The following is a 25,136-nucleotide window of genomic DNA, read 5'->3' as shown; positions in this document are numbered from 1 at the left end:
CACTAAGGATGAGGGCAAAGGAGCGTAGCAAGTTTTGGAGGGAGCAGCCTGTTTGTGGAACAAGATTTACCAGGTCCCTGGGACCTCTCCGATCCCATTAATTCCTGAGAGCATGGCTTCAGCACAGTATCACATGCAATGTATCAAACATGAAGCTCTTGCTCTGTAGCCTGTGTTTACTGAACACCTGTAAACAACAAGTTGAGTGAGGAATAAAACAAAATGCTGCAAGGAGTTACCACAGGAAAGTGCCAGAGCACAGCAGCCCTGCTGGTGAGCACAGCCAGGAGGCAGAGACCATCACTCTCACTGATGTTACACACTGGTGCAACTGGCCACCAGTGGCACTTGGTGGCATTTGGAGCAGTTGGCACATGGATCTGAACTCCGTGGCTTTGCTCAGGGCTCTCCTCTTTCTCAGTGCTATATCGACATGCTATGTAGGTCCAGGAAAAGATTATGATTCTGTAGTAAATTCATAATGAAAAATTATGGAAACCTACCAGTCAGTCTGAGTGCTGAAAGAGCCTTTTTGCTGAAGGAAAGGAACCTGGGGTCCTGGTGGACAACAGGATGACCATGAGCCAGCACTGTGCCCTTGTGGCCAGGAAGGCCAATGGCATCCTGGGGTGTATTAGAAGGGGGGTGGTTAGTAGATCGAGAGAGGTCCTCCTTCCCCTCTACTCCGCCCTGGTGAGACCACACCTGGAATATTGTGTCCAGTTCTGGGCCCCTCAGTTCAAGAAGGACAGGGAACTGCTGGAGAGAGTCCAGTGTAGGGCAACAAAGATGATTAAGGGAGTGGAGCACCTCCCTTATGAAGAAAGTCTGAGGGAGCTGGGTCTCTTTAGTTTGGAGGAGACTGAGGGGTGACCTCATTAATGTTTATAAAGATATAAAGGGTGAGTGCCATGAGGATGGAGCCAGGCTCTTCTCAGTGGCAAACAATGATAGGACAAGGGGTAATGAGATCAAGCTGGAACACAAGAGGTTCCACTTAAATTTGAGAAAAAACTTCTTCTCAGTGAGGGTAACAGAACACTGGAATAGGCTGCCCAGGGGGGTTGTGGAGTCTCCTTCTCTGGAGACATTCAAGACCCACCTGGACATGTTCCTGTGCGACCTCACCTAGGCGTTCCTGCTCCGGCAGGGGGATTGGACTAGATGATCTTTTGAGGTCCCTTCCAATCCCAAACCTACTGTGATACTGTGATCTTCCTCCTTTGTCTAATCTGTCCCATACCCTGAGGTAAAGCGTCTACAAAGCCCTGGTCACAGATCCTGTCTATCCCCTACTGGACACTGAAAGTTGCTCCATTTGTGTGAACATTCAGGTCAGTTCTATTGCCCCCAATGGTGTAATAAAACTTCCACCTTGTGGGAGCCTTTTGGATCAGCTGTGTACACACCACAGCATTTAATGAAGAACTAAGTATTTGGGCAGTGGTATTAAACAGAAAACAAAATGCATTGTTAGCATTTTGGGGCCAGTGTGACGCACAGAGCTATGGGTATGGATAGAATATAACACGAGGTCCTGCTCATATAATCACAAGGCACCCCAGGGACCCCCAGTGCCAGATACATCTTGAGGGTTTTGCTTTAGGGTCACTTTACTTCCCTGTCTTTGTACCTCAGCCACCTTGTCGTGCATCAGACAGAAGAAAAGAACAGAAAAGACAGAAAGAAAAGACAGAAGAAAAGACAGAAAGAAAATTGCTGCTGGATGCCAGGTGTTGAGTGACACATGTGGTACATTCAGGGGCGGTCAGGCACTGGCGTGTGATGGCATGGCGCCTTTTGTCCCAAATACGGGATAAATAAAACACGAGGCCTCCGTTCCTCCATGAAGGAACAGCGCAGTGATGCTGGGAGCAGACGATCACGGGTATTTTAACAGAGGCGGCTCACACGCGAGCACTCAGACGCGAACCGCAGCCAGCAGCACGGCCCTGAGCCCCAGATTTTGGACAGAGGCTGCCGACCTCCGGCACTGGCTGTGCCTGTGCGCCCCGGGGTGGGACGCGGGGGCATCCGCAAGGGCAGGCCCGGCCCCCCCATCCCCTCTCCTCCCCTCCCCTCCCCGCCGCCTTGCGCAGCCGCGCAGCGACGGCTGAGGGAGGCGCGGGAGCCGCCCGGTCCTCCCCGCCGCCGCGGCTGGGCTGGCCGGGGCGGGACGGGCAGGTGGGGGCTGCGGGGCGCGGCGGGGGATGCGGGCCCGGGGCGCAGCATGCTGTGGGGGGTGGGCCTGGCGGCGCCCCGCTCCTGCGTGGCGGACCTGAGCCGCAACCGCAGCCTGTCCCTGGGCTGGTGCGCGGGGCCGGAGGAGCCGACGCCCGCCCTCTATGGGGGGGAGATCGTCGCCTTCCCGCTGGCGGGCGGGGGCGCGGGCGGCACCATGGCGGCGCTGAGCTCTGACTCCTGGTGGAAGAAGACGCTGTACCTGACGGGCGGCGCCCTGCTGGCCGCCGCCGCCTACCTGCTCCATGAGCTGCTGGCCATACGGTGAGGCTGCGGCGGGGCCCCGGCTGCGGCTGCGGCGGGGCGGGGGGCTGCCCGCTGGGGAGAAGCGCTGGAAGCGAAGGGCTGAGGCGGCGCTCGGAGGCGTTTGCCCGAAGGGAGGGAGCGTTGAGGCCTGGTGGGTTGGATTGTCTGCTTCACCGGGTTTTTCCATTTACCTTTTTTTTTATAAAAAAACCTTTTTTTTTTTTTTTTTCCCTAAAAAAATCCCTTTCCCCCCCATTTGCCCTTTGCAGCAGCGCCCTGCGCTCCCCTCCACAGGTGTCCCCGAGCTGTCGCTGTGCGGGGCTGTGGCTGGCGCAGGGGGAGCCCAGCCCGCTCTTGGTGCCTCCATAGCCCGGGAGCCACGGATTAGAAACCTGCGGCAGCTCCTTACTGGAGGGGATGTGTGTTGGTGTGTTGGCTTGGCCAGAATTTCTCCTTTTCTGTTTAATGTATTAATGTATCATGCACCTGTTCTTTTTTCTTTTTTTTTTTGGTTTGTTTTTTTACATTCCATTTTGCTTCTGACAGGAAAGAGGAAGAGCTTGATTCGAAAGATGCTATCATACTGCATCAGTTTTCAAGGCCTACCAATGGTGTTCCAAGCTTATCTCCGTTCTGTCTGAAAATGGAAACTTACTTAAGGATGGCTGATCTACCTTACCAGGTATATCTGTGCAGTTTTCCTTTACACTGCAGTTTTCTATAATTTGATGAAATGCCAAACAGGCATCCCCTCCAGTCTTCCTCACCCAGGGGGATGTAAATGTACACCTAGAGCTCGGTGGGTACACCAAAACTTTTGACTCTGGTCAGATTTGGTGTATAACCTTTAAAGATAGAACTTGAAGAAGGTTGGTTTGGAGCAGCTCTGGTTTTAACTGGCAAAGCTAAATGGATGTTAGAAGTTAACTTGGCTGGAAATGCTGAAGTGGGAGAGTAGTCTGGAGTTTATGTAATGCTAAATAAGACCCCGAAACTGAAGCATAACATTGTTTGGTCTTTGAATTTCACCATGCAAAATAGATCAAGATTAGACAGCTGCGGCTTCTTATTTTCCTGGAGAGTTTCTCTCTGGAGCTCTCCTGGGAAGATGTGCTTGCCTTTTGCTTCAAATCCCATCCCATCCCATCCCATCCTAGTGAAGGGAAACAGGATTGCTTTTAGAGGTCGTGAATACTGCTCCTTAATTGGGGCTGGGTGTATCCTGTGCCATCTTCCTGCAGTGGGTGAAGCTTGAGCTATGCCGGTGAATGAAAACCAGGAGAGCAGAAACTTGAATCAATCAGTCTCGCTTGTGAGCGTCAAGGTTTAGTTGTGACGCCGCGAGTCTGGCACGTGCCTCGTTGCGGTGTTGGCATGCAGGCTCTTTGAAACATGGGGCAGCTTTCTTTTCTGTTTGTGTAAAGCATTGGGTGCATTTAAGATGACACAACAGAGGTGATAAATATAATGAGGATCTCAGGTAGAAGAAATGTCTCTTTTTTTTTGTCCTCAAGTCATGCAAATTTGGCATCTTACTTTGTCTCAAAGAGACTGAGCTATGGGTAAGTTGCACACTCACCTGAGGTGAGTTCAAATAACTTTTTACTGCTGCATACCAAGGTGTTAGAATGTTTCATTTATGTCCAGTGTTTTACAAAGGAAAACCAACCATGTTACAACTTTTTTCTTTCCTCAACAATTCTGGTTGATGTTCATTCAGCTTCATAGGCGATTAAACTCCTTTATATCGGAAGTGGAAGAAAACCTTAATTAGTACATTTTGCTTAAGTGTTTTTTAGAGCCTGAGTTTAATGTTCTTTATCTTAGGACTTAATGTTTAATCTGATACTTCAGAGCATTAAAGAGGGAGATTTACATCCCGTGGGATGTATTTCCCTCATTTAGTATTACAGAACCTGCAAGATGCTGAAGTTTGAACATGTCATTGGAGCAGGAGGACTAAATACACGTTGCTTCTGCACTCAGAGTAATTTGGGTAGAATTTACATGTTTGAAAGGAAAGCTACTTTGGTGAGTTCTGTTTTCCTTCTAATGGCAGTTGATGTGGTTCAGAGGTCTGCAATGGTCAAAGTTGCTCTGGTGGAGAGTAGTTAAAGAAAGCTTCGGTATAAAAGATGGTTGTGACAGGATACGGTGACTTCTAAAAGATAACGCTGCATTTGTGTGATTCGGGGTGGAATCGTTCAGACAGCTGGTGCTGGGTAGAAGTGAGTCACCCAGTGTTTTGGAGGGAGAAAGATTTCCAGAGGGTTATCTTCCCCTCTCTATTTTCTGTACAGAATATCAGTATTGCTTTTTTGGGGTTGTACTTCTCTCTATCCCTACTCACTAGCTGTGAGCACACTAAACTGGTATAGGTCAGCAGGACCACCCAAAGCAATAGTCCTACCTTCAGCAGCTGGTGGCTCCCTCTTGTCCCTTCCTGCATATGCTTTTCTGTGCCAGATCAGGCTGGGCTGGAGCTGGCCTAGCTGGAGCTGTGAAGGCTTAGTTTATTTGTTTTTAATCCATCTTGGTTCCCCACATGCTCCACATGCTGTGCTGCAGAAGCAGGAACAGGTCTTGTAGGTGCTGGGAATGCCAAGTTGATGCTTTTAGCCATACTTGTATAGGCTTAAGGTGTTTGTGGAGTCATTGTCCCTATGTAGGGTTTTAGAGGTAAGTTTGGTGGAGCTAAGCTTATGGACGGAGGGTATAGCTTCTTTTCTGGAAGAGGCAGATGCTGTTTCTGTCCTGTGGTGCTGCATTTGGCTCTGGAGGGCAGAGGAAGGTACAGATGCTGCTGTGAGATGAAGTCGTAGGGGACCAGAAGGCAGTGGAGCCATCAGGCAGTGAGGTCCTCAGTTGGAGTTGTGAAGTTTCCTATACTTGGACTGCCAAAGGAGACTCTTATTTTGTTCCCTTGTGCCTGCGTTGCCTGTAGGTGACAGAGACGTCTGATGGTCCCCGTGGTGCACAGCGGGGTGGGGCTGTCTGGGGGGTACAGCTGGACTCAGGAGGAAACCCCTCACCTCCCTGTGTGCCAGTGCTGTGATGGAGAAGCGATGGTCCCATGGGTGGCAGCTGGTGCCAGGGCTCACCTCTGGAGAATTGCTGTGGACCTTGACTTCCTGGGGAGGGGATTCTTTGCAGGGGCAGTTGTGAAATGGGTTGAAGAAAAGGCAGTGAGGTGGCCAGACTGCTTTTACTTTTTTGATTCCTTGTGCTTATACTTTTTTTATGGTGCTTCAGACTGTTGAATCGCGTGCTGTATGTTACCCAACATGCTTTAATGGCATATGAGAAGTGAAATTGGGTGACACAGTCCTGCCTGCCTCTCATCTGAATTCCTCCCAACAGATATGCTCTTGTAATGAGCTTACATCGTCTTGAAGCTGCCCTTCTAGGAGCAAGCTCTATATCAAAAACAATTTGGCAGCCCCACCCCAGCTGGGCTGTCACAATACCTGTCTGTTTATTCAAAATGTGTGATGCTTTTTGTGATAAAGCTTGCTTTGAAGAGCCCATTTTGGGTGCTTGTGGCGATCTTTTCAGTGTTCCTTGATTCCTGCACGAATATGGAGAGCTGAGTGTTTATGTAATGTGAGAAGTAATTAGCACAGCAGAAACTTGCTGTTTTGATGCGAGGTCTGGGAACATGGTTGCCTCCTTGGGAAGAGATGTGAGTAAAAGTAAAAGCATAAGCAGCATTAATTGAAAATATGTAGCTTAATTTTTTCTGGTTAGTACTATAAAATTACCCCAGAAGTGTCCTATGCCATTCTGTTTATAAATTCCTCTATAAATGAGGTTATGGGGAGTGCTAGTTATTGTTGCTTTGCAGGCTGTGGTTCAGTTAAATGTATTATGAGGTATGAGGTTGTTTGTGGTGTTTTTTTTTTTTTTTTGTTTTTTTTTTGTTTCTTTTTTGAATTATAATACCATAGCTTTTCCCTGCTTTGCAGCTGGAACAATTTTAAAGTGGAAAGTTAATAAATATTTGATGGCAATTAGTAGCAGCCATAAGGATACTGGAGGTTTGAAGCCTAAAAATACCCATTTGAGAACAGCGGATTCAAGAACAGTGTAACAGTTTTGTTAGGATATTCAGGTTTTCTCAGGTCATTGGAAGATGTTTCCTGTTTTGTTTGATAAACGGTACATAATGAAACGTTAAAATCCTGAGAAGAATTTTTTAAGTTTACCTAAACCAAGTTTCCTACAAGAACTTTAACTCTCAATCATGTTTTTGAGAGTGTAGTATTAATGCAGCACTAACAAGTTTTTATGCAGTGTGTTTATATATATAATATATATGCTTGAAGAAATGCGTAGTTGAATAATAAGAACTTGCTCTTTTTTTCTGGGTTGCAAATGATATGAACTACAGTAATTGCAATATGTAATAAACACATCTTCAAGTCTAGTAGCTTCTGCAAAATATCAGTGTTTGTGCACAAGAAGGGAAATCTCATACTGAAAGGGCTTAATGAAGATGAAGCCAGCAAGGCTCAGTGCTATATTGACATACTATGTAGGTCCAGGAAAAGATTATGATTCTGTAGTAAATTCATAATGAAAAATTATGAAAACCTATCAGTCAGTCTGAGTGCTGAAAGAGCCTTTTTGCTGAAGGAAAGGTCTGGAAGGATGGGGCAGTGCTCTCACTGTCAGGTGCTCAGCAGTTTTAGAGTTTCTCTTGTGGCCCAGAGCAGTGACCCCCATGTCACCCACGGTGGCAGGTGGGGTGGATGCAGTTGCTTTGCTCACCCACGCGGGGATGCGGTAGATGAGACATTATATAATCCAGTGTCCCTACTGTGCTGTTTGGGCAGAAGTCCCAGAAAAGGCTACAGCCAGAAGACATTGTTTTCCCAGCAGCGTCACCTGTTCTGTCTGTTTCCATCCACGAGGGAAGAGCTGCCGGGAATGGCTGCGTGTTTGTGGTGCTTTACCCATCCACGTTTTGGGCGGCAGCCGGGCTGCTGCCCTCTCAGACGGAGCTGGAGGCGCCTGGAGGTGTGTGCTCCTTGCTGCCAGGGGACTGAGGTCTGTCTGTAGTGGATTCAAGAAGGGTAAATACTTGCGACCCAAACAGGTCAGTTCAGAACTGCTAACCCTAAACCTCCAGCAATTAGGACTTAGATTCCAAAATGCTTAGGGTGGCCACCAGAGACTGAGTGCAGAGCCTTTTTCTGAGCCTTTGTGGTTTGGCTTTCTCAGAAAGGATTTTTCGTTCACTAAATAACAGGACATGAGGATGAGAATTGTGGGAAAGAAAGCAAGCTCTGCCTTGTGTCTCTGCCTTCAGAAGTAAAAGAGAATTTAAGTGAAATGTCTGATCCCCTTTTGGAAGCCCACAATTCCTCTCCTGCTTGTCAGATGAGACTTACATTCTCTAATCTCTGTATTTTACCCTCCCCAGCTGTAAAATGGGGAAAACACGCTTCTTGTGCGTGAGCACTCCACTGGGCACAAGTACAAGTATTCAGCAATGCACTAGTGCTGTATTGGTGCTGGGCTCTTAGAGACCCGGTTCTGACAAGTGTAGTCTGTAAATGTATGAGATTTCTAAGTTACAAAGTTGCAGAAGCATACGTATGGCAGATTTCCCTCCTGCCCAGAGAAGGAATTATATGCCTTTCATTATACACTTGTGATTATGTCTGTTTTATCCTTAGAGGTAATGCAGCTATCTGAGATAGGTAGTGAATCAATCTTCATGAAGTACTCCTAACATGAAAAGTGCTGCTCTGTGCAAGAGCCAAATTTAGGGGTGAGTCCTGTGATTAAAAAACTTGTTTAGAGTAATGAACCAAATCTTCTGGGAAATCTGGGCATCTCCAACCCCCTAAATAACTCAGGTACTTTAATATTATATCATGTGGCATCCAACATAAAAGCATATAACACCTTGCAGCACCTGGAAATAATTAATTTCGTCTGAACTGTCATATAGGGTAAAGTTGTTGCTGTGATTGAACAGCTGCCACTAGTCTAGAGTATTAAATTTAAAAAAAATGAAAGGCAGAGGAGGGCAAGGAAGCTGGTGAGGAGCTTGGAGCACAGTTCTGACGAGGAGTGGCTGAGGGAACTGGGGCTGTTTAGCCTGGAGAAAAGGAGGCTGAGGGGAGACCTTATTGCTGTCTACAACTACCTGAAAGGAGGTTGTAGCATGGAGGGCGTTGGTCTCTTCTCCCAAGTAGCAAGTGATAGGACAAGAGGAAATGGCGTCAAGTTGTGCCAGAGGAGGTTTAGATTGGAAATGGGAAAATATTCTTCCCAGAAAGGATTGTCAGGAACAGGCTGTCCAGGGAAGTGGTGGAGTCACCATCTCTGGAGGTGTGTAGAAGGTGTTTAGATTAGGCTCTTAGGGACATGGTTTAGTGGTGGGCTTGGTAGTGCTGGGTTAACAGTTAGACTCGATGTTATTAAAGTTCTGTTCTGAGCAAAATGATTCTATGATTCTATAAAGTTGCCTTTAAAAACACAAAAAAAATATTTTTAAAGCTTTATTCTTCTTGAAACAGAACTAGAATGGCCATTTTTTCTGCATGTTTGTTTGTTTACTTACCTTTTTTTTTTTTTTCTTTAGAACTACTTTGATGGAAAACTTTCCCCTCAAGGGAAAATGCCTTGGATTGAATACAATCACAAGCAAGTATCTGGCACTGAGTTCATTATTGACTTCTTGGAAGAGAAACTTGGAGTGAACTTGAATAAACACCTTGGTCCACACGAAAGAGCTGTTTCTAGAGCCATAACAAAAATGGTGGAGGAGCACCTGTACTGGTAAGCTTGGATGGCAAAGCCAGCTGTGCTCTCGTGCTGCCAGATGTGCCCCTGCGCTGCTGCCTTATTTTCTCTCGCAGAAAGCGTGGGTACCCAATTTTTAATTTCACAGCTCTCTTCACCTTAGAAAACTGCTGCTTCTTTCTGTGTACACTGGTGTGAGCCAGGGGTAACTCCCCTGAGAGCTGTAGCGCAGTGTGGTTGAGGTGAGGAGTTCAGGCCCCTTGCCTGCAGCTTTGCAGAAGGGAGCAGCACCGGGCTGTTCCTCCGACCTGTTTCATATGACCTCCGTATAAAACCAGCCTTCTTAATAAAGAGGAAAAAAATATCAAGATGCCTAAATACATTTGTGGTTTGGGGAGTGGGTGGGAACAAATCCAGCACTTAGTGTGAATTCAGAATATTGTGTTCTTACAGTTATTGATTTTATTTATCTGTGCGTGTGATGACAGTATGGATTATTGTCTTTCCTGTAAAACAGGATACTCCTGGTTAATATGTATTGCTGGCAACACTGCCAGATGATAGGATGCAGTATTAGTCGCAGTATACTGAGAAGCTGAGGTGTGTATGTGAATGGAAAACATAAGTACAACCTTGCTGGTACTTTATGCATTTCACTGACACCTTTGAAAATAACACCTCTAATTTCCCCCCACCATTTTACATTTCAGTCCTTTTTTAAAGTCCCCTTTCCAGTCTGGATTCGCAGAAGTAGCAGGTGGACATGACATCTTAGATGCTGTATTGACTGCCTCAGTAGGGACAAAGCTCCTTCTAAATAGTTTGCTTTCTAGCATGCATTTAAGTCCTTACTGTAATGAGTCTTACATTTGTATTGCACTCGTTTTCTTAAAAAAATGTGTGATTTAAATTGAATGCCTTTACCTACTTTTTCATTCATCTTATGATCAAAGATGAGCAGCAACATGTGTACATACAGTTCTGCAAATAATTTTTAGTGTTTCAGGGGAACAATTTTAGCGTTCAGTAGGCAGATTTAAATTATATAGTTTAGAAATGTAATCCTTGCCTTCCAGGAAGTGTGACCTTCACCAGTTACACCCATCTGCAGTGCCATAGCCTCAAAAATCTGACTCAAGTGCCTGCAAATGTGATTTAAAAAAAAATTAATTTCACTTCCCCAATTATTATAGCTGCCAAAGGGAAGATGAGGCCTTTTAATCCCTTAAAGCTCCATCTCCTTGCTTTAGTGTCAGTTATTTTGCGGTTCATAGACTTAACTGCTTTAAATGTAACATTACTGATGACAAACTTATATGGCTGTTGTGTGAATTACAAATTGTGCTTTCCTCTATGAAGCTGTTGTCTGTCCATCCAGGCTCCCCCTGAGCTGACTCAGCACTGCTGGGCCTGACACAGAGGAGCACAGGGGACAGGTAGTGCAGGTTCGGGTGCTGACCCAGGCAGATGGCATCGAAATGGGTGGACAATACTAGACCAAGTAAGAGCAGAGGTGTGCACGCCTGGCTGTATATCCCTGTTGCCTTTCCTGTTTAGGCACATGGTTGAGTTTCCCTAAGGAATGTATTTTTGCTGCAGTGTAGAAAAACATCCAACTCTAAGTCTTACTCTATGTCACTGCTGTGTGGCTGTACCAGAGGCTTGTTACACTGGTGAGGTTACACCATGCTGGTTCTCTGTACTGGGCAAAGCCTGAGCTATGAGGCGTCACAGTTGTAGTCCTGTAATTCCTGGTTAACATCTTTAGTGTAGTTACACTAAAATAGAACCAGGCTTTAGCTGCATAGAACTGCCTTTCTCCCTGACAGCATGGCATCTGTGGTTGTGGGATCCCTTCATATTGGTCCTTGAACCTGTCCACCTGTCCCACCAGAGGCTTAGGGTTTGTTCATGGTGTCCTCAAGTCCCGTGGTGAGGAATTCATAACAGTGATGGCCTTTCTGCAAGATAAGGTTTATAAAATCAAGCCTCCAAAGCAGCAATATAAAATGTGATTCCTACCATTTCATTGCCAGCAGCATGGAAAGTAGCTTCATCATAAATAAGTAATACTGTAGTACATTTATTGAACGCACAGGCTAAGTACATCCTGTGGTGTGCTGTCTCTGGATGAAGCTAATCCTGGTGGGTGCTCAGCGTGTCCTCCTGAACTGTTTTGCTTTTGCCAAGGTAATTGCTCATCTTCACCAATTAGTGCCTCTTGCAGGTCTGCTCTGGCTGGAGTTGGGAGCAGTGCGGGGCTGTTGTGAACCTCAGCCTCTGGACAGTCTGCCTCCACCCAGTGCCTGGCAGAGGTCAGGCAGAAAGACAGGGAGTGAGTGTATCTATCTTAGTGCTGGGATTAGAGCATATCTCAGAGGTGCACAAGACTGATTTGGAGCTGGCACTGGAGCTCTCGTGCCTGGGGAATGTCATAACTATAAGGCTTTTGCTGTGTTTGAATTGGCAAAAGAAAAAAGCCTGCTAACCTGGATGGGTGTTGGGCTGAGTCAGCAGGGAAGAGATGGGAGCAGACTGATTTTTGTGGCTCTTGCTCCAGGTCTTGGATCCAGAGCAGACCTCTGTCATGTGCTCAAGGCTTGTCCTGGGTCATCTCCACTGCCTGCAGTGACTCGTGGGCCCTCAGAAACCCGTAGAGCACCCACAGCCATCTTCAGGATGCATTGAGTTTTTGGTGTATCTGCAGCATATTTGTGGGATCAGACCTCTGTGTAAGATGGGCTGGAGGACGTCAGGTTCTCATGTCCTTCTGGTGCTGGCACGCCGGGCTCGGCGGCACTGCTGAAGTTCAAACCAGGCAGCTCCTGGTGCCTGGAGAGCTGGCAGCCCCTGCGGGGTGATTTCTGGCACTTTAATCTCAGGAGAAGGATTGCAGGTCGGTGTCACAAATGGGCTTAGTGAGAACCTAAAGCCTTGAATATGCAGCTTAACAAAACTAACCCATTAGATCGGTTTAGCTGTATTGTCAAGCGCAACCCTAGTGATTTGTGTGCGTATATATATGTATGTATAAATAGACATACATATTTAACTCATTTCTAGCTTTGTCTTTCAAGAAGACCATGTAAACATCATGTATGTGGTGAGTGCTTGAAGTACAGGAAAAGCAAATAAAAACTAATCTGCCTTTGGTCGGTGTTCAGACTTGCTGTGTATTAAACATAAAATATGTTTGTAGTATGAATATGTTTAAATACATCAAGCCAATTATAAGAGCGACGTCTCTTCTGCTGTTAACAATGATGAGGCTTGAATGTCACTGGCAGCTTAAAAGCCAGTTGCTCTGAGAAGTAGCACAGCAGGTGGGCTTTCTACAGCTGATTGTGGAATGAATTTGTTATTACGCTTATGTATATCAAGAAATTCCACCCTGCACAGGTTCTGATAGGAAAAATAACCCCCAGTTCACATCCTTGTGAACACCTCCCCCTTGCCTTGATGTGCAGACAGTTTGGGGATAATCAGGCAAGCCGCTACCGATGAGTCACTTTCTCCATCTCCTCTCCTGATTTATGTATTGAGGCCAAAGCTGCTGTTACATTTAGACTTCAGATTTGCTTCACCCCCGCAGCATTGCTCTTTAACGCATTATTGTTTTATTTATACTCTTAAGATTTGTACAGATGTAGATGTGCTGGCACAAATGGGAATGTTAATGTTTCCCAAAATGCTCCGTTCAGGCCATTATTTAAAATAATTATGTCATCCTATAAATACTAATGGTAGTTTAAACGGTATAGTTATGCTGAAGTAGGTTATGTAGGCTACCCAATTTCTGGCATTTCCTAACCTTTTGTAATGTAGATGTTACTCTGTCAGTGTAGTCTGAGCAGAGGGATGATGGGTGGGATTAAATGAAGAAGAGCATGTTTTGGTAGGAAGCGCAGATTAACAAACCTTTGAATAGAATTCTTTTAACAAAGTGCTTGTAAAAGTGCTTTTAACTGTCTGTCTGAATCTGAGCCCACTTTTCTCTTTGCTTTTGTGTGCTCAGAACAGTAACATTTTAGAAGTAAACTCTGTGATTGTCTATTTAGCTGCCTTCATTGCCCATGTAATTTTGAGATTTGGGACATGTGACAACTTATTCAAAGTGACAAGCAGATGTCTTAAGACTGTGCTTGACATCTTAGCCTGAGCAGGATTACCTAAATCCTCTGCAGTTCTGCTTTTCCTGCACTGCTGTCCTGATAGTTAAACACTTGATCTCATCTCTGCCTTTTCCACACCCAAAGACCTTCTCCCCCAGAGCATGGGAAATGTATTTTACTTTAAAGTGTAGGCCAGTTAGCTTTGTGGGAAACCTTGTTCATCCTGTCCCATGAAATTAAAACCATCCTGAATGTGGTTGATCATTTTTGGTGTGGTGCCAGCTTGCTGGTGTGGTTGGAATGAACAATAGTGATGGCAAGTCCGTAGGGCCAAGTTAGTCTTGAGAAAAAAGTTAGTCTTTGAGAAAAAACTTCTTCTCAGTAAGGGTGACAGAGCACTGGAACAGGCTGCCCAGGGAGGTTGTGGAGTCTCCTTCTCTGGAGACATTCAAGACCCACCTGGACAAGTTCCTGTGCAACCTCACTTAGGCGTTCCTGCTCCAGCAGGGGGATTGGACTAGATGATCTTTTGAGGTCCCTTCCAATCCAGAACATACTGTGATACTGTGATACTGTGATAGTCTTGTGTGACTGGGGTGACTTTTAAAAAGAGCTGCGGAGTCTCCTGTCTTTCTGTGTTTTCTTTTCTGCCTTTTTTGTTGTCCCTCTCTGTGGCCAGGCCTGATGCCCTAGAGCAGCTAAGCTGTGTTGCAGAGTTGCTGGGTGAAGCTGGTCAGGTCCATGCTGGGGAAGGAGGGTCTTTGCACACAGCAGTGTTCTTGGAGAGCAGGTTTTTCGTAGCATATCCAAGTAATACATAATAATTTACAGATATAGATAGTGTTCGTAGTTTCTTCCCAGTGTTTGCATCAAGACCAGGGTTTTTCTTCCTATTCAGAGCTGTACCTGCCCAAGGGACCATGTCTTTTCCCAGGCCTGTGAAACTCAGCTAATGGAACATTCTGCTCTGTGGAGCAGCCTTATGCTTTCAGCCCAGTCTTCTTTCCATCCTTCTTAAATCCTCTTTTACTTTTATTCCCCGAGCAAGGCAGTGTCACATCGCATCTTCTAGCCAAAGTTAGTATTTAGGAGTTTCAGTAGCCGTTAATTCCTGTGCTTGCTGGCTTCATGTTTGCCATCTTGTGCTGGTGCCTCTCGCTAAATCTGGCTTTGTTTCAAACTCTGCTGTTCTGAAACCAGCCCAATGACTTGAGTTGATTCACCCATTTTGGAAAACAAGGGTTGTGCAGAACACCCTAGTTCAAAGAGTGGTACGGAACAATGTGTGCGTTTAGGTAAAGACAGTTTCACGGGTAAAGCAAAAACTGCACACACAAGCAAAGCAAAACAAGAAATTCATTCACTACTTCCCATGGGCAGGCAGGTGTTCAGCCATCTCCAGGACAGCAGGGCTCCATCACATGGAATGATTACATTGGACGCCAAACACCAGAATTCTGAATGTGCCCCCTTTCCTTCCTCTGCCCCAGCTTTCTATGCTGAGCGTGATGTCATATGGTATGGGATATCCCTTTGGTCGGTTGGGGTCAGTTGTCCCAGCTGTGTCCTCTCCCAGCTCCTTGTGCACCCCCAGCCTACTCACTGCTGGGGTGCTGTGAGGAGCAGAAAAGCCTTGACTCTGTGTAAGCACTGCTCATCAGTAACTAAAACAGCCCTGTGTTATCAACACTTATTTCCAGCACAAATCCAAAACATAGCCACATACCAGCTACTGTGAAGAAAATTAACTCTATACCAGCCAAAACCAACACGGTTGGTTTCTAAGAAGAGCAGAGTTATTCTGAAAAATGACTGGTACAATATTTTTGTTGGGGCAAAGTTACTACTTGGCTAAGTTTCAGCAGTATAGAAAGGAAGGAGAACAGGTTGGTGGGAATGATTGGTTTCTTTGTGGGCTGTTTGGTTGTTGTTTTCCCCAGGCCTGTGCACTCAATCAGCTTTAGCTAATAAATCCTTGTGGCATTTTTGGAACTGTGTTTTCTTATGTGAGCTTAGCAGAATTCTACAGCTTTTATTTTATATTGTAATGTGAATCTCATTTTCTCTTGAAGTGCATTGTGGTTTACTGAGAAAATAAAGCACTGGGCAGCCTGCAATAGTATTGCCAAGTCAGTTTGCTGTCACTCCAAGTTTCATCAGGGCCTACTCTTCACTGGGAACTACCTCTCCATCAGGGCAGTGAGTGCTCAGCTTTAAAAAAACCCATTGCCTAACCTTTGTGTAAGACTTTGCAGGGTGCTCATGGGCTGTCTGGGTACTGCGCCCCTCTAACTTATTTTTGCATCCCTCTAGGACTTTGGCTTATTGCCAATGGGTGGAAAATCTTCACGAGACACAAAAGATGGTGTCGCTTTTTGGCCCCTTCAGCGACTTGCTGAAGTGGATCTTCTGCCATCTGACTAAAGGGATCGTGAAGCGCGAGATGTACGGCCACGGCATCGGCCGCTTCTCTGAGGAGGAGATGTACACGCTGATGGAGAAGGACATGCGGACTCTAGCCAGCCTCCTGGGTAACGTACAGCAAGTTAACATACATTCTGGTTGTTCACAGCTCACTGTCCACAGGGAGATATCAACTGCGAGTGCTTCCTGGCAGCTTGGTGGTGTACACAAATAATCTCATTTTGTCAGTAGGTGGAGTCCACACTGCTGCTGTCATTCAGTGCCACCCTTGATCTCACAGAGACAGTGTTTCTTTCCCTGCTGTTTGCTACCAAATTGAGTGTCTGGAGGGATACGTGTCTTTCTTCTCCAAGCACCAGCTATGTGTATCTAAAGAAGCAGAACATGGCCTGCAATTTTGGAAGAGCATTTTGCTGTGTGAATTTAGGAAAATGTAGTGTTTAGCTCTGCATGTGAAACCTCTTATTTATATTTTGGAGGCGGGGGTCACATTTTTTCTTCACGGAAGTCGTGGCTGTTTGATAGATTGTTATGCGACTGCTGTTTGAAAACCCTTTGCAAATGTTATTTTGATGAGCTGGACTTTGTTATATTTGGTTGGTGTCGGCAGCTTTATTCAAAGCTGCTGGTAGGAGATGGGTCTGTGTTGTCAAAGTGTGTGGTTTTAGGCTTCTTGGTTGTCATAGATGGATCCCATAGGGTTAGTCTGAAGGTTGACCTCACTCAGCTAGAACCACATGAGCCTCATTTCTGTTGTGTAGCTCAGGCTGAAATCTGCACTGGAGCTGTCTGCACTGTGCTGCTTGCCTTGCAGTTTGCTGAGAGGTAACAATATTGTGCTTCTGTATTAAAATTTGCAAGTTGAGGAATTGATTTGGGGCAGATTGTTGCTTCCCTTGAGCTTGTGTATCTCTTGCACAAGAAACCAAGAGACATTGTACCTGTGTGGCTGCTTTGTTCCCTGTTATGATGGCTTTAAAGAGGTGGCTGAGTGGAGGGCAGGAGGGCTGCCTCCCTGCCCTGTACTCTGAAGCGGTGGGGGGGCACCTTGCATGTGCTCTAAATAAGTAAGTGTGGAGTGAATGGGGAGAGCAGGATGAGAGCAGCAGGCAAAAAACTGAATGCTTGCTGGGAAAAGGAAGGAAGAGAGATGCTCCTGGACTTCTGAGGTGTTTTGGAAAGAAGATATTTGCAGAGGACCTAGATGGGGCTGTGTAGAGCTTTCTGTGACTTTGTTTTCTGAAACAAACCTGCCAAGTTGCTGGATTTGGAGCAATATGGAAAAAGACATGATGCATGGGGCACAATGGGCAAGGGGGACATTTGTTGACAGCTCCTCTTCTGTCAGTGCTTTCTCGTGCTGCATTTTGTTTGTTAACAGAAAAAATTACCAATTCTAGTCCCTCTTCCAAGAAAACCTGGTTTTGGAGCTTAAGAGATCCCTTTCCTTTCTGAGGGAGGAAGTGAGGGAGCAGCACATTTTAGAAGAAGATTGTCTGGGCACATCTACTGCAGAGCTGTGGCAAGCCTAGGGTACCCTCCCCTGTGGGACTGCTGTTGCTGCAGCTTCAAGGTTGGCACCACTTGTCTCCCTGTACATCACAGAGAGGAGTGCGGTTGGGATGGGAGCTGGGACAAGTTTAACCTATGACTTGGGTGCTCAGCAGAGCCCCCTGGTTCTGGCTGGTCAATTCTGGCAGGCTGAATGGAGCAGCAGTGGATGTGAATTCCTCCTTGGGTGGCTTGGGTCATCTCCTTGTGAAGGTAAATGCTGTAATCAGTCTCTTACATTTGTTTTTGGTGGGGAAAAATCACTGGAAATCTTCAAGATTAAGGTGTGGGTTTTTTTTTTTTCCAAATATTTTTTTTTTTTTTTAATTGTCTGATACATGTTATCTGCAGGGGTTTATTTTTCCTTCCAGATTATTGATGAGAATGTGGTGCCTGGTCTACTTCAAAGAGCCTTGATGGGCATCTGTTGTATTCTTGTTATTTTAATACATTACCAGCTGAATATTGTATGTTTTCTTATCTTCCCTTCAGAAATGGATGTCAGATTAGTCAGTGTGTAGTTACATGAATCATATTTGCCCTTTGATTATTGGTACATTTGTCTGCTTTTATGTAATTGCCCTGATTTTTCATTAACACCAGCATGCTCAGGTTTTTTCCAGCCAGCTGTTTCTGGTTGGGTTTAGTAGCCGTGGCCTCTAGGTGGTATCGGTGCGATGCGGACTTCCAGGCTGGCTGGAAACTGCTGTTTCACAGCGGGGAGGAGAAAGCAATCACTCAGCTATTGGCTGCACAAAAATCTTTGTGAGATTCTGCTCCACATATATGTGCCCATGTGTTTTCCTAGAAGAGGAAGCCATTGGGGTTTTGGTTGTTAATTAGAGGGCAATCTTAAGATCCTAAAAAGGATGCCTATGATGCAGAATAGCTGCACATCCCAAACTGTAGCTGTCAGTCATCAGGCATATCAGATTAATTTAATGCTCCCTATTTTTTAACAAGGACCATTCACATGGGAACAAGAATAACTTTTAAATTCCAAGTGCTCCTTCCAGAGAATGACAGCTTGGCAGCTGCCAGGTCTTGTGATGCTCATTTTGACATTCCCAGTCACATGCTGGGTGATGCTTTTTTAAATTTTTCATTTCTGAGGATCATTTTTTCTTCTCCCATGTACCTGTTTCCCTAACAGAATCTTCCAGATGTCTTATAAACCTAGAAACGGGAACTAATCATCCTGTGATGGATCAGCTTGCCCCATTGGTATCACCTTGCTCTCTGTCCTGCAATTTTTAAACCACAAATGTAATTTCCTTGTGTTGTTGTAGTTTCCTACTGCCTTGTAGCATAAGGAAATGGGGGGAACTGGGCATAGGAACTAGCAATAGATAAAAATATATGTTTTGGTAATTATTTAAAAGATGCAAATGAGTGAGCAGTGCCCATAAGTCTTATTGGCACCTCCTGAGCTGCCTGCCTGCCTCAGGCTTTTGGGTAAATGGGGATTCTGAGTAGGGAATTGCAGGGCAGCAGCTGCCTGAACTGGCTTTTATAAAGTGTTTGGTGTTTTGTGGAGGGCAGTGACACAAAGGTGGGACCCACCTGAACATGAGCCTCTAATACTAGTTGAAATGCTCTGCAGCAGCCTGTGTGGACTGTATGTGCTGCTGTGCCAGGGTACAGGTCTCCTGCCAGCCCTGTGTCTTGCACATCTGTCTCTTACAGGGGTTTCTTGACCCAGTAGCTGCTTTTTAACCCACTGGCGCGTGTATCTGTGAATAGAGGAGCTGTGTGCTCTCAAATCCCTGGGCAGTACAAATTTCATCCAAGACCGGTGTGACCTGGTGGTTGCATTTTTGTGGGATTAGCCAGAGGATATGGGGAGGTGTTGGAGGTTATGAGTGCTGTGACAGCCTCAGTGCAACAGGCACTGTGCAGTCAGATATAAAACTAGACACTGAGAGGTGATACCTGGTCTGTCAGAAAGTCTTCTGGAGAAAAGTTGCACTGAAGGTTTTGGGAACAGATTGGAATTGGTAGAAGGAAATGTGCATGCAGGCTGTGTTATTCAGCGCAGGGTGATCTAAAACCAGATTTACAGTTTTATGGAACCACAGCCCTATTTCCTTCTCTTCCCCTTTGTTTCCACACACCTGAAGGTGCAAGTGCTGTGCCAGGGGGGAGCCACTCTGTTTGCAAAAGAGCGGGATGGTTCAGCCCTCACTCACTGCCTGCCTTAGTTGTAGCAAGGTGGAAACAGCAGTAATTGCTTCCCAGCACATTGCTGTGGATGGAGTCTCAAACCCATCGGTATGGTCCTGAATTCCTAGTGTTGGCGTATAATCGTGGTTTGGGGACCAATTTTTGAGCTGTGTTTAAAATCAATGGATGTTAGGCGTCATGTAAATGCTGAAAAGACACAACATCTACCCCGTACGTAGTTTTCAAACAATAGATTGATGCAACTGTGAAAGAGCTGGGGAGACTTAACTCCATGTTAAAGTTACACCTGACAGGCTAGAGGAGGTTATTCCTGAGCACTGCTTTGCTCCACTGTAGTACAGGGGGATGACAGCGTTCATTGGATCGTACTCTGGAATTTGATGCATTTTACTGCTGGACAGTTTTTCTAAACTTGCTCAATAACCCTAACACTTAATAACCTGCTGAATTACAGGCAGCTTATATTGGACAGGGGAAGAATGTCCTGGGGAGATGGGATAACTGGATTTGGAGAATTCAATTACATACCACATTTCATGGAGTTTATAGCACTTTGGGCCAAGGCAGAGACAGTGCAACCATCTAACCTGACCTCCACAATACCCCATGTTTCACCTGTGTGTGCTGTGTGCGGTCTTTGCTCCAGGTCTTGTGCCTGTGATGAGGAAACCTTTATACTGGAGGTTTCTTTGCAAACAGTGGCTTTGAAATGTGATTTTCTTCCCTATCTTAGGTAGTTATCCATCTGTTTGTGCTGTGGTGGCCTCTCAGGACCATCATGGCATTGTGGTGCCCAGAGGGGTAAGCAGAATAGTGGTGTGGAGCAGACACGTCCCTCCTCTGACTCTGGCCAGTTCCAAGGAGCTGTTGAGTCACTTGCCTGCCTGAGGTGCCTCTGTTTGGTCCCTGCCAGGTAGAAATGAGTGTTTGGAGGTGGGGGACACCTCACTGATGGTGTGAGAGAGGAGATGCTTGCTCCTTCTGATGACTGTGTCCTCCTCCTGGAGATGCAGGTTGTTTCTGAGCAGCTGCTGCCAGTCTGACTGCTGCATCAGTTTAGAAAAACTTTGGGTATGGCTTTCCTTTTTTGTGTGATCAGTTGAGTAACCTGAAGCCAAATCTGCATGCAGGAGAGATACAGGGTGATGAGCTTCTTTCAGCAAATGCATTTGTGATTTCCAACCATGACTGAACGATTTTGGGTTTGCACCGAAGGAGAGAATCATGCTTGCAGGCATCTGCTGTCTGCAGAGAAGGTTTTAAATGCAGCAGAACTAGTGCAGCGTGTGTGCTGCCAGCAGTGACGAGCAGAGGACGTTATGTGGCCAGTCATGGGTTTGTAATGGGCCTGGTTACAGAAATGGTGAGTATAGGGGAAGCTGCAGTGATGGATTTCACCTGCTGAACCCTAGAAACATCTTTTGAATCATATTCAGTGTTGAATCCCTGTCTTTGAACAGGTAAACCTTTTCAGCGGAATGATTTCAGTAAAAAAAAATACGCTGAATATGTAACTAGGAAATTATTTTTTTGTTTTTAATAACTGGGGAGAAGTGACATCCAGACGAGAAATGTTTTGCCGTTGTATTTACAGGTGACAAGAAGTACATTATGGGACCACACGTTTCCACCGTTGATGCCACTGTCTTCGGGCATCTGGCACAGGCAATGTGGACACTACCAGGGACTCGACCAGAGAGACTAATTAAAGGTAAGAAAGCCCAGGTGATCTCTGATGAAAAACTCTTGGTGGCATTTGCCATGTTTAAACTTGAAGCACCTTGTAAGGACATTTGAAGACTGCATCACTGGCTGTTCTTGCCTTTGATGTAGTATTTGTATCCTGTAATGTTGTTTTTCTCTTAAAATTCTTGTTTGTTTTCTCTTTAATGTTCCACATGGAAATTGTTTCTATTCCTGTACTTGATCTTTTCCCTGTCTAACACAGCAAGGACTGAATGCATTTTAGAAATGAATGCTGAGTAAAGTACGAGAAGACAGACACATGGCCATGAGCCAACTTCTGCTGAACTGAGTAGTTTCGTTGACAGTGGAACTGCACGTGCTATTGTCCTACTGAAATTACAGCCTTTGCTGTTATTGAAGATGCTGAGCAAGAAAAAGGTCCACCCTGACTTTGGAGTCACTGTGTTTTTGCATGAATTGGAAACCAACATAGCCTTCCCTTCCGCATGTTGTTTTTCCTTTTTTTTTTTCTTGTGGGGTGCTATAGGCATGTCAAAGTATCTTTGCATCCGTTTTCAGAATAAAACTGTGCAGCATGAAAAATGGGAAGAGCTAAGGAGGAAAAGGATGTAAAATAGGTGCAAAAGGGATTAATACGACCTGTGGATCTTTGTGCAAGAGATTGCTACTAAAGCAACAGTGAAGAGGCCTGGACTTCCTCATTATTAAAACTTTGAGGAAGAAAATACTTGAGATGGGGATATAAGTATTGTCCTATACAATTCTTCCCTTTGATCTCTGGCAAATGACAGATAAAGTCCTCAAGTGTCTGTGGCTTTCAAGGAGGAATACTATGTTTGGTGAACTAGTTTGTCTCTAACATAATTAAATACATGGTAATAGATGCAAATACCCAAGCAGTATGGTTGATTCTCTGTACCCAACCACTTACTCATGTTGTTCCGCTATTATTTCTTTGAATTCTTTGGTAATTTCTTCTCTAAGCACAGTGTAAGCATACATGTCTATATAGACATGAGGCATAAGGTATTAAGGCTGAGAACATCAGGGGTGAGCCAGTGACCGTATAAAAACCTTAGAATGTGACTTTATCTTGCAGGCAACGCTGCCATCTGGTGGTGGAAACTGCAAATTTTCTCTGTTTTACTAACCAAGTGTATTGTTTAGATAGGATCAAATTGTCTTTAGAAATCAGGTTTCTGCAAAGTAAGCAGGATTTTACTATGAAAAACTTAAAGTTTTATTATCTTGTCTTGATTTATTTCTGTAGAGGTTGAATTTGGAATAATTATTTTGCTACATGCTTTTATATTCATGCCAGTGTAACCCTTCTTGTTGTATGTAGGCTAATAATATGTGTTTTAAGTTACATAAAAGTTCCAAACAGAGCTGCTAAGAGGATTGATGGGGTCTTGACACTTTGAAACCTCTTTGGGAGGAACCTGCACAATTTATTTCCAAACAGTGCCAACATCTTTCTGCATCAGCAGGTGAGTTAGAGCATTATTGACTGGATGCATTTACCGGAGTCTGTTGTGCTGTGTTTCAGGTGAACTGATTAACCTTGCTATGTATTGTGAAAGAATAAGGAGGAAATTTTGGCCAGAATGGCACCGTGATGATGACAACACTCTGTATGAATCTGAGGAAAGCAGCGAAGCGAGCAAGACTTACTCCCCTTTGCGGGACTTGAGTTTTTATTCAAGGACAGAAACATTTGATGAGGAAGGGAACAGTATTTCTCAAACCCCTGACACAGATTATACTGGACACTCACTCTTTGATTCGGATGTGGACATGGATGAGTACAGAGATCATGAACAATGCAAGTGATGCATACAAGCATCTCCCATTTTGCAGACAAGCTGTTTCTTGGCACCTGTCTGATGTATTTTCTCCTCCAGGTCTGGAAGAGGTTTATACCACTTTGGAAGAGACCATTGTGCTTGACTCAACTGTCACATGCTACCTGGACTATTTCAACCTTATTTCATTTTGTGTAACTGTTCAGGTGGAACCAAGGTAAACTGTTACTTAAAACACACATGGACAAACTGAAGGTCTAGAAGGCAACAAGACCTTTCAATCTACATTTTTGTTTGTGTTCAAAACCAGGTCCCACAAACAGGTGGGACAGAGCCCTGGGAAGTGGAGCATTTGCCAGAGCTGGTTTGTGTTGATACCTTTACAGGAATGGGCTCAGGACAAAAATGGAAGAAGCTTGACTGGCACACCTTTCTCCCATGGAAGAAAATAGTTGATGCTGTATTGATTTGGTGGAGTTTCGGGAGGGCTTTTAGCTGATAGCTACCTGTACTTTGGGTGCATATGTTTATAGTGTCTGCAGGAAAAACCTGCTCCTGATTCTTTGAGAGACAGTCAAGGAAGGCGGGAGGAAAACATATTCCTACAGAAAGGAACTTTTTAGTGATTCTTTGCAAAAGATTGAAGTCACTACTATAGAATATTTTTATTCAGAAGGGAAACGTCAGTTTTAATGTATAATCTCCCAAACACTCATCTGGAATGTGTGTTGGCCAAAACCTGCCTCAGGCATCTGAATTTTTTCTGTGTTTTTGAATGGTTGTTATTACATTTTTGCTTCCTGCCTCTGGCTGTTGTCTGCTATTGCTAGGCAAGGCTAAGGAATTGGGATTTGTTGCTAAAGAATGGTGCATCTCAGCACTGGGTGCTTTGTGCTCTTTACCAACAGATACATCAGACCCATGGAGCTTGCAAAGCAGTTTGTGGTGTTTCTAGGCGTGGGATGCTGTGGAAATGCAAGATGTTGGCCAAGGCAATCAATTGCTTTAGAGCTGCCTAGGAAGGTGCTTCAGTGGGTGCGATATTTTAATTATGAGTTTCTCAATGAGTTACAGTTAGATGAATCAGGATCCCTCAATGAAATTTTTATAATGTGCTGTTTATGCTACGTGTTCTGGGAGCAGATAGGGCAGACAACTGCTTTAGCATGTTAATTGTTGGTAGTCCTAATAGTCTGGAGCTTGAAATAACTGCAGTTTTCAAAGAACACCTCTCTTTCTTGGATTGTGGTGTGTCTCCTGCAGAGGAGGGTGCTTGTGCTGAGGCAACACTGAGCTAACTGTGGCACTGAAAGCAGGGGAACACAAATCTGCAGTGAGTCTCCAGCTCTGTTCATGCATGGGAGCCACCACAGCAAAAGCTGGCAAGTGTGGTGTGGCCTGAGGTGGGTGTGAATTTGTGCTTATTTCCTCAGTTCCCCAGCCATGTCCTTGGTGCCGTGTTCCAATCAATGATCTCAGTTGTGGGCAAGTGTCATTTGGAAGCCGGACCAAAACCAAGAAGGAGGAGGATATAATCCAGTTACTTGGGACCCCTCTCAGGAAACTAAGCACAGGAATAGGGCACAAGAAGATAAATCTTGGGCTTGAAAGCACAGAGGCAATGGCTTAAAATGTCTGTGAAACTCCATAGACAAGTCAGGGTAGATGCTGCCTGCAGAGAAGTAGGCATTGGTATTCTGGATAAAAAGCATTCATGTCAGAAAGCTCGTCTTTAAAAACATTTGCGTGTCAGAAATTCTGATGGAGATGTTCTCATTCATTTGCCTATGCGTGTTTGAAGGCCGTGCTTTCTCCATCTTTTCAGCATTGTGAGGGTGTGGTTGCAGGTATGGAGGCTCCTGCTGACAGCAGATGAGTCCAATCTGTGTGTCACAGTTACTAAAAGACCAGCCTGAGTTCAGCAGAAAGTGTCATCTTTATGATTTTGGTGGGCTGACTGATCTGTCTGTGGCAATGGCACTTGTGACATCCCAAAAGGCAGGTTAACCACAAGTCGGCAATGTAATTTTACCCTCCCATGCATGCGCAGCTTGATCTGGGTTTTGTGTGGCTTGGCACAGAGATGGGCAGTGCCACAGCTGGTGTCACG

At 45.2% G+C, this 25,136-nt stretch overlaps 1 protein-coding gene across 1 annotated transcript; it reads left to right on the top strand.

Moving 5' to 3' along the window:
- Positions 1 to 2,230: 2,230 nt before the first annotated feature.
- Positions 2,231 to 23,054, top strand: FAXC (failed axon connections homolog, metaxin like GST domain containing; the record flags this gene model as incomplete). Its single annotated transcript, XM_080342685.1, has 6 exons — positions 2,231 to 2,505; positions 3,034 to 3,169; positions 9,083 to 9,279; positions 15,669 to 15,886; positions 21,109 to 21,225; positions 22,771 to 23,054. The coding sequence occupies 6 exons, from the start codon at positions 2,231 to 2,233 to the stop codon at positions 23,052 to 23,054; spliced, it is 1,227 nt and encodes a 408-aa protein (XP_080198811.1).
- Between the last annotated feature and the right edge of the window lie 2,082 nt (positions 23,055 to 25,136).

The sequence above is a fragment of the Nesoenas mayeri genome, assembly GCF_963082525.1.
Source record: "Nesoenas mayeri genome assembly, chromosome: 3".
Classification (NCBI taxonomy): domain Eukaryota; kingdom Metazoa; phylum Chordata; class Aves; order Columbiformes; family Columbidae; genus Nesoenas; species Nesoenas mayeri.
The sequence above is the reverse complement of the archived record's forward strand: the minus strand, read 5'-3'. Positions and strand labels throughout refer to the sequence as shown.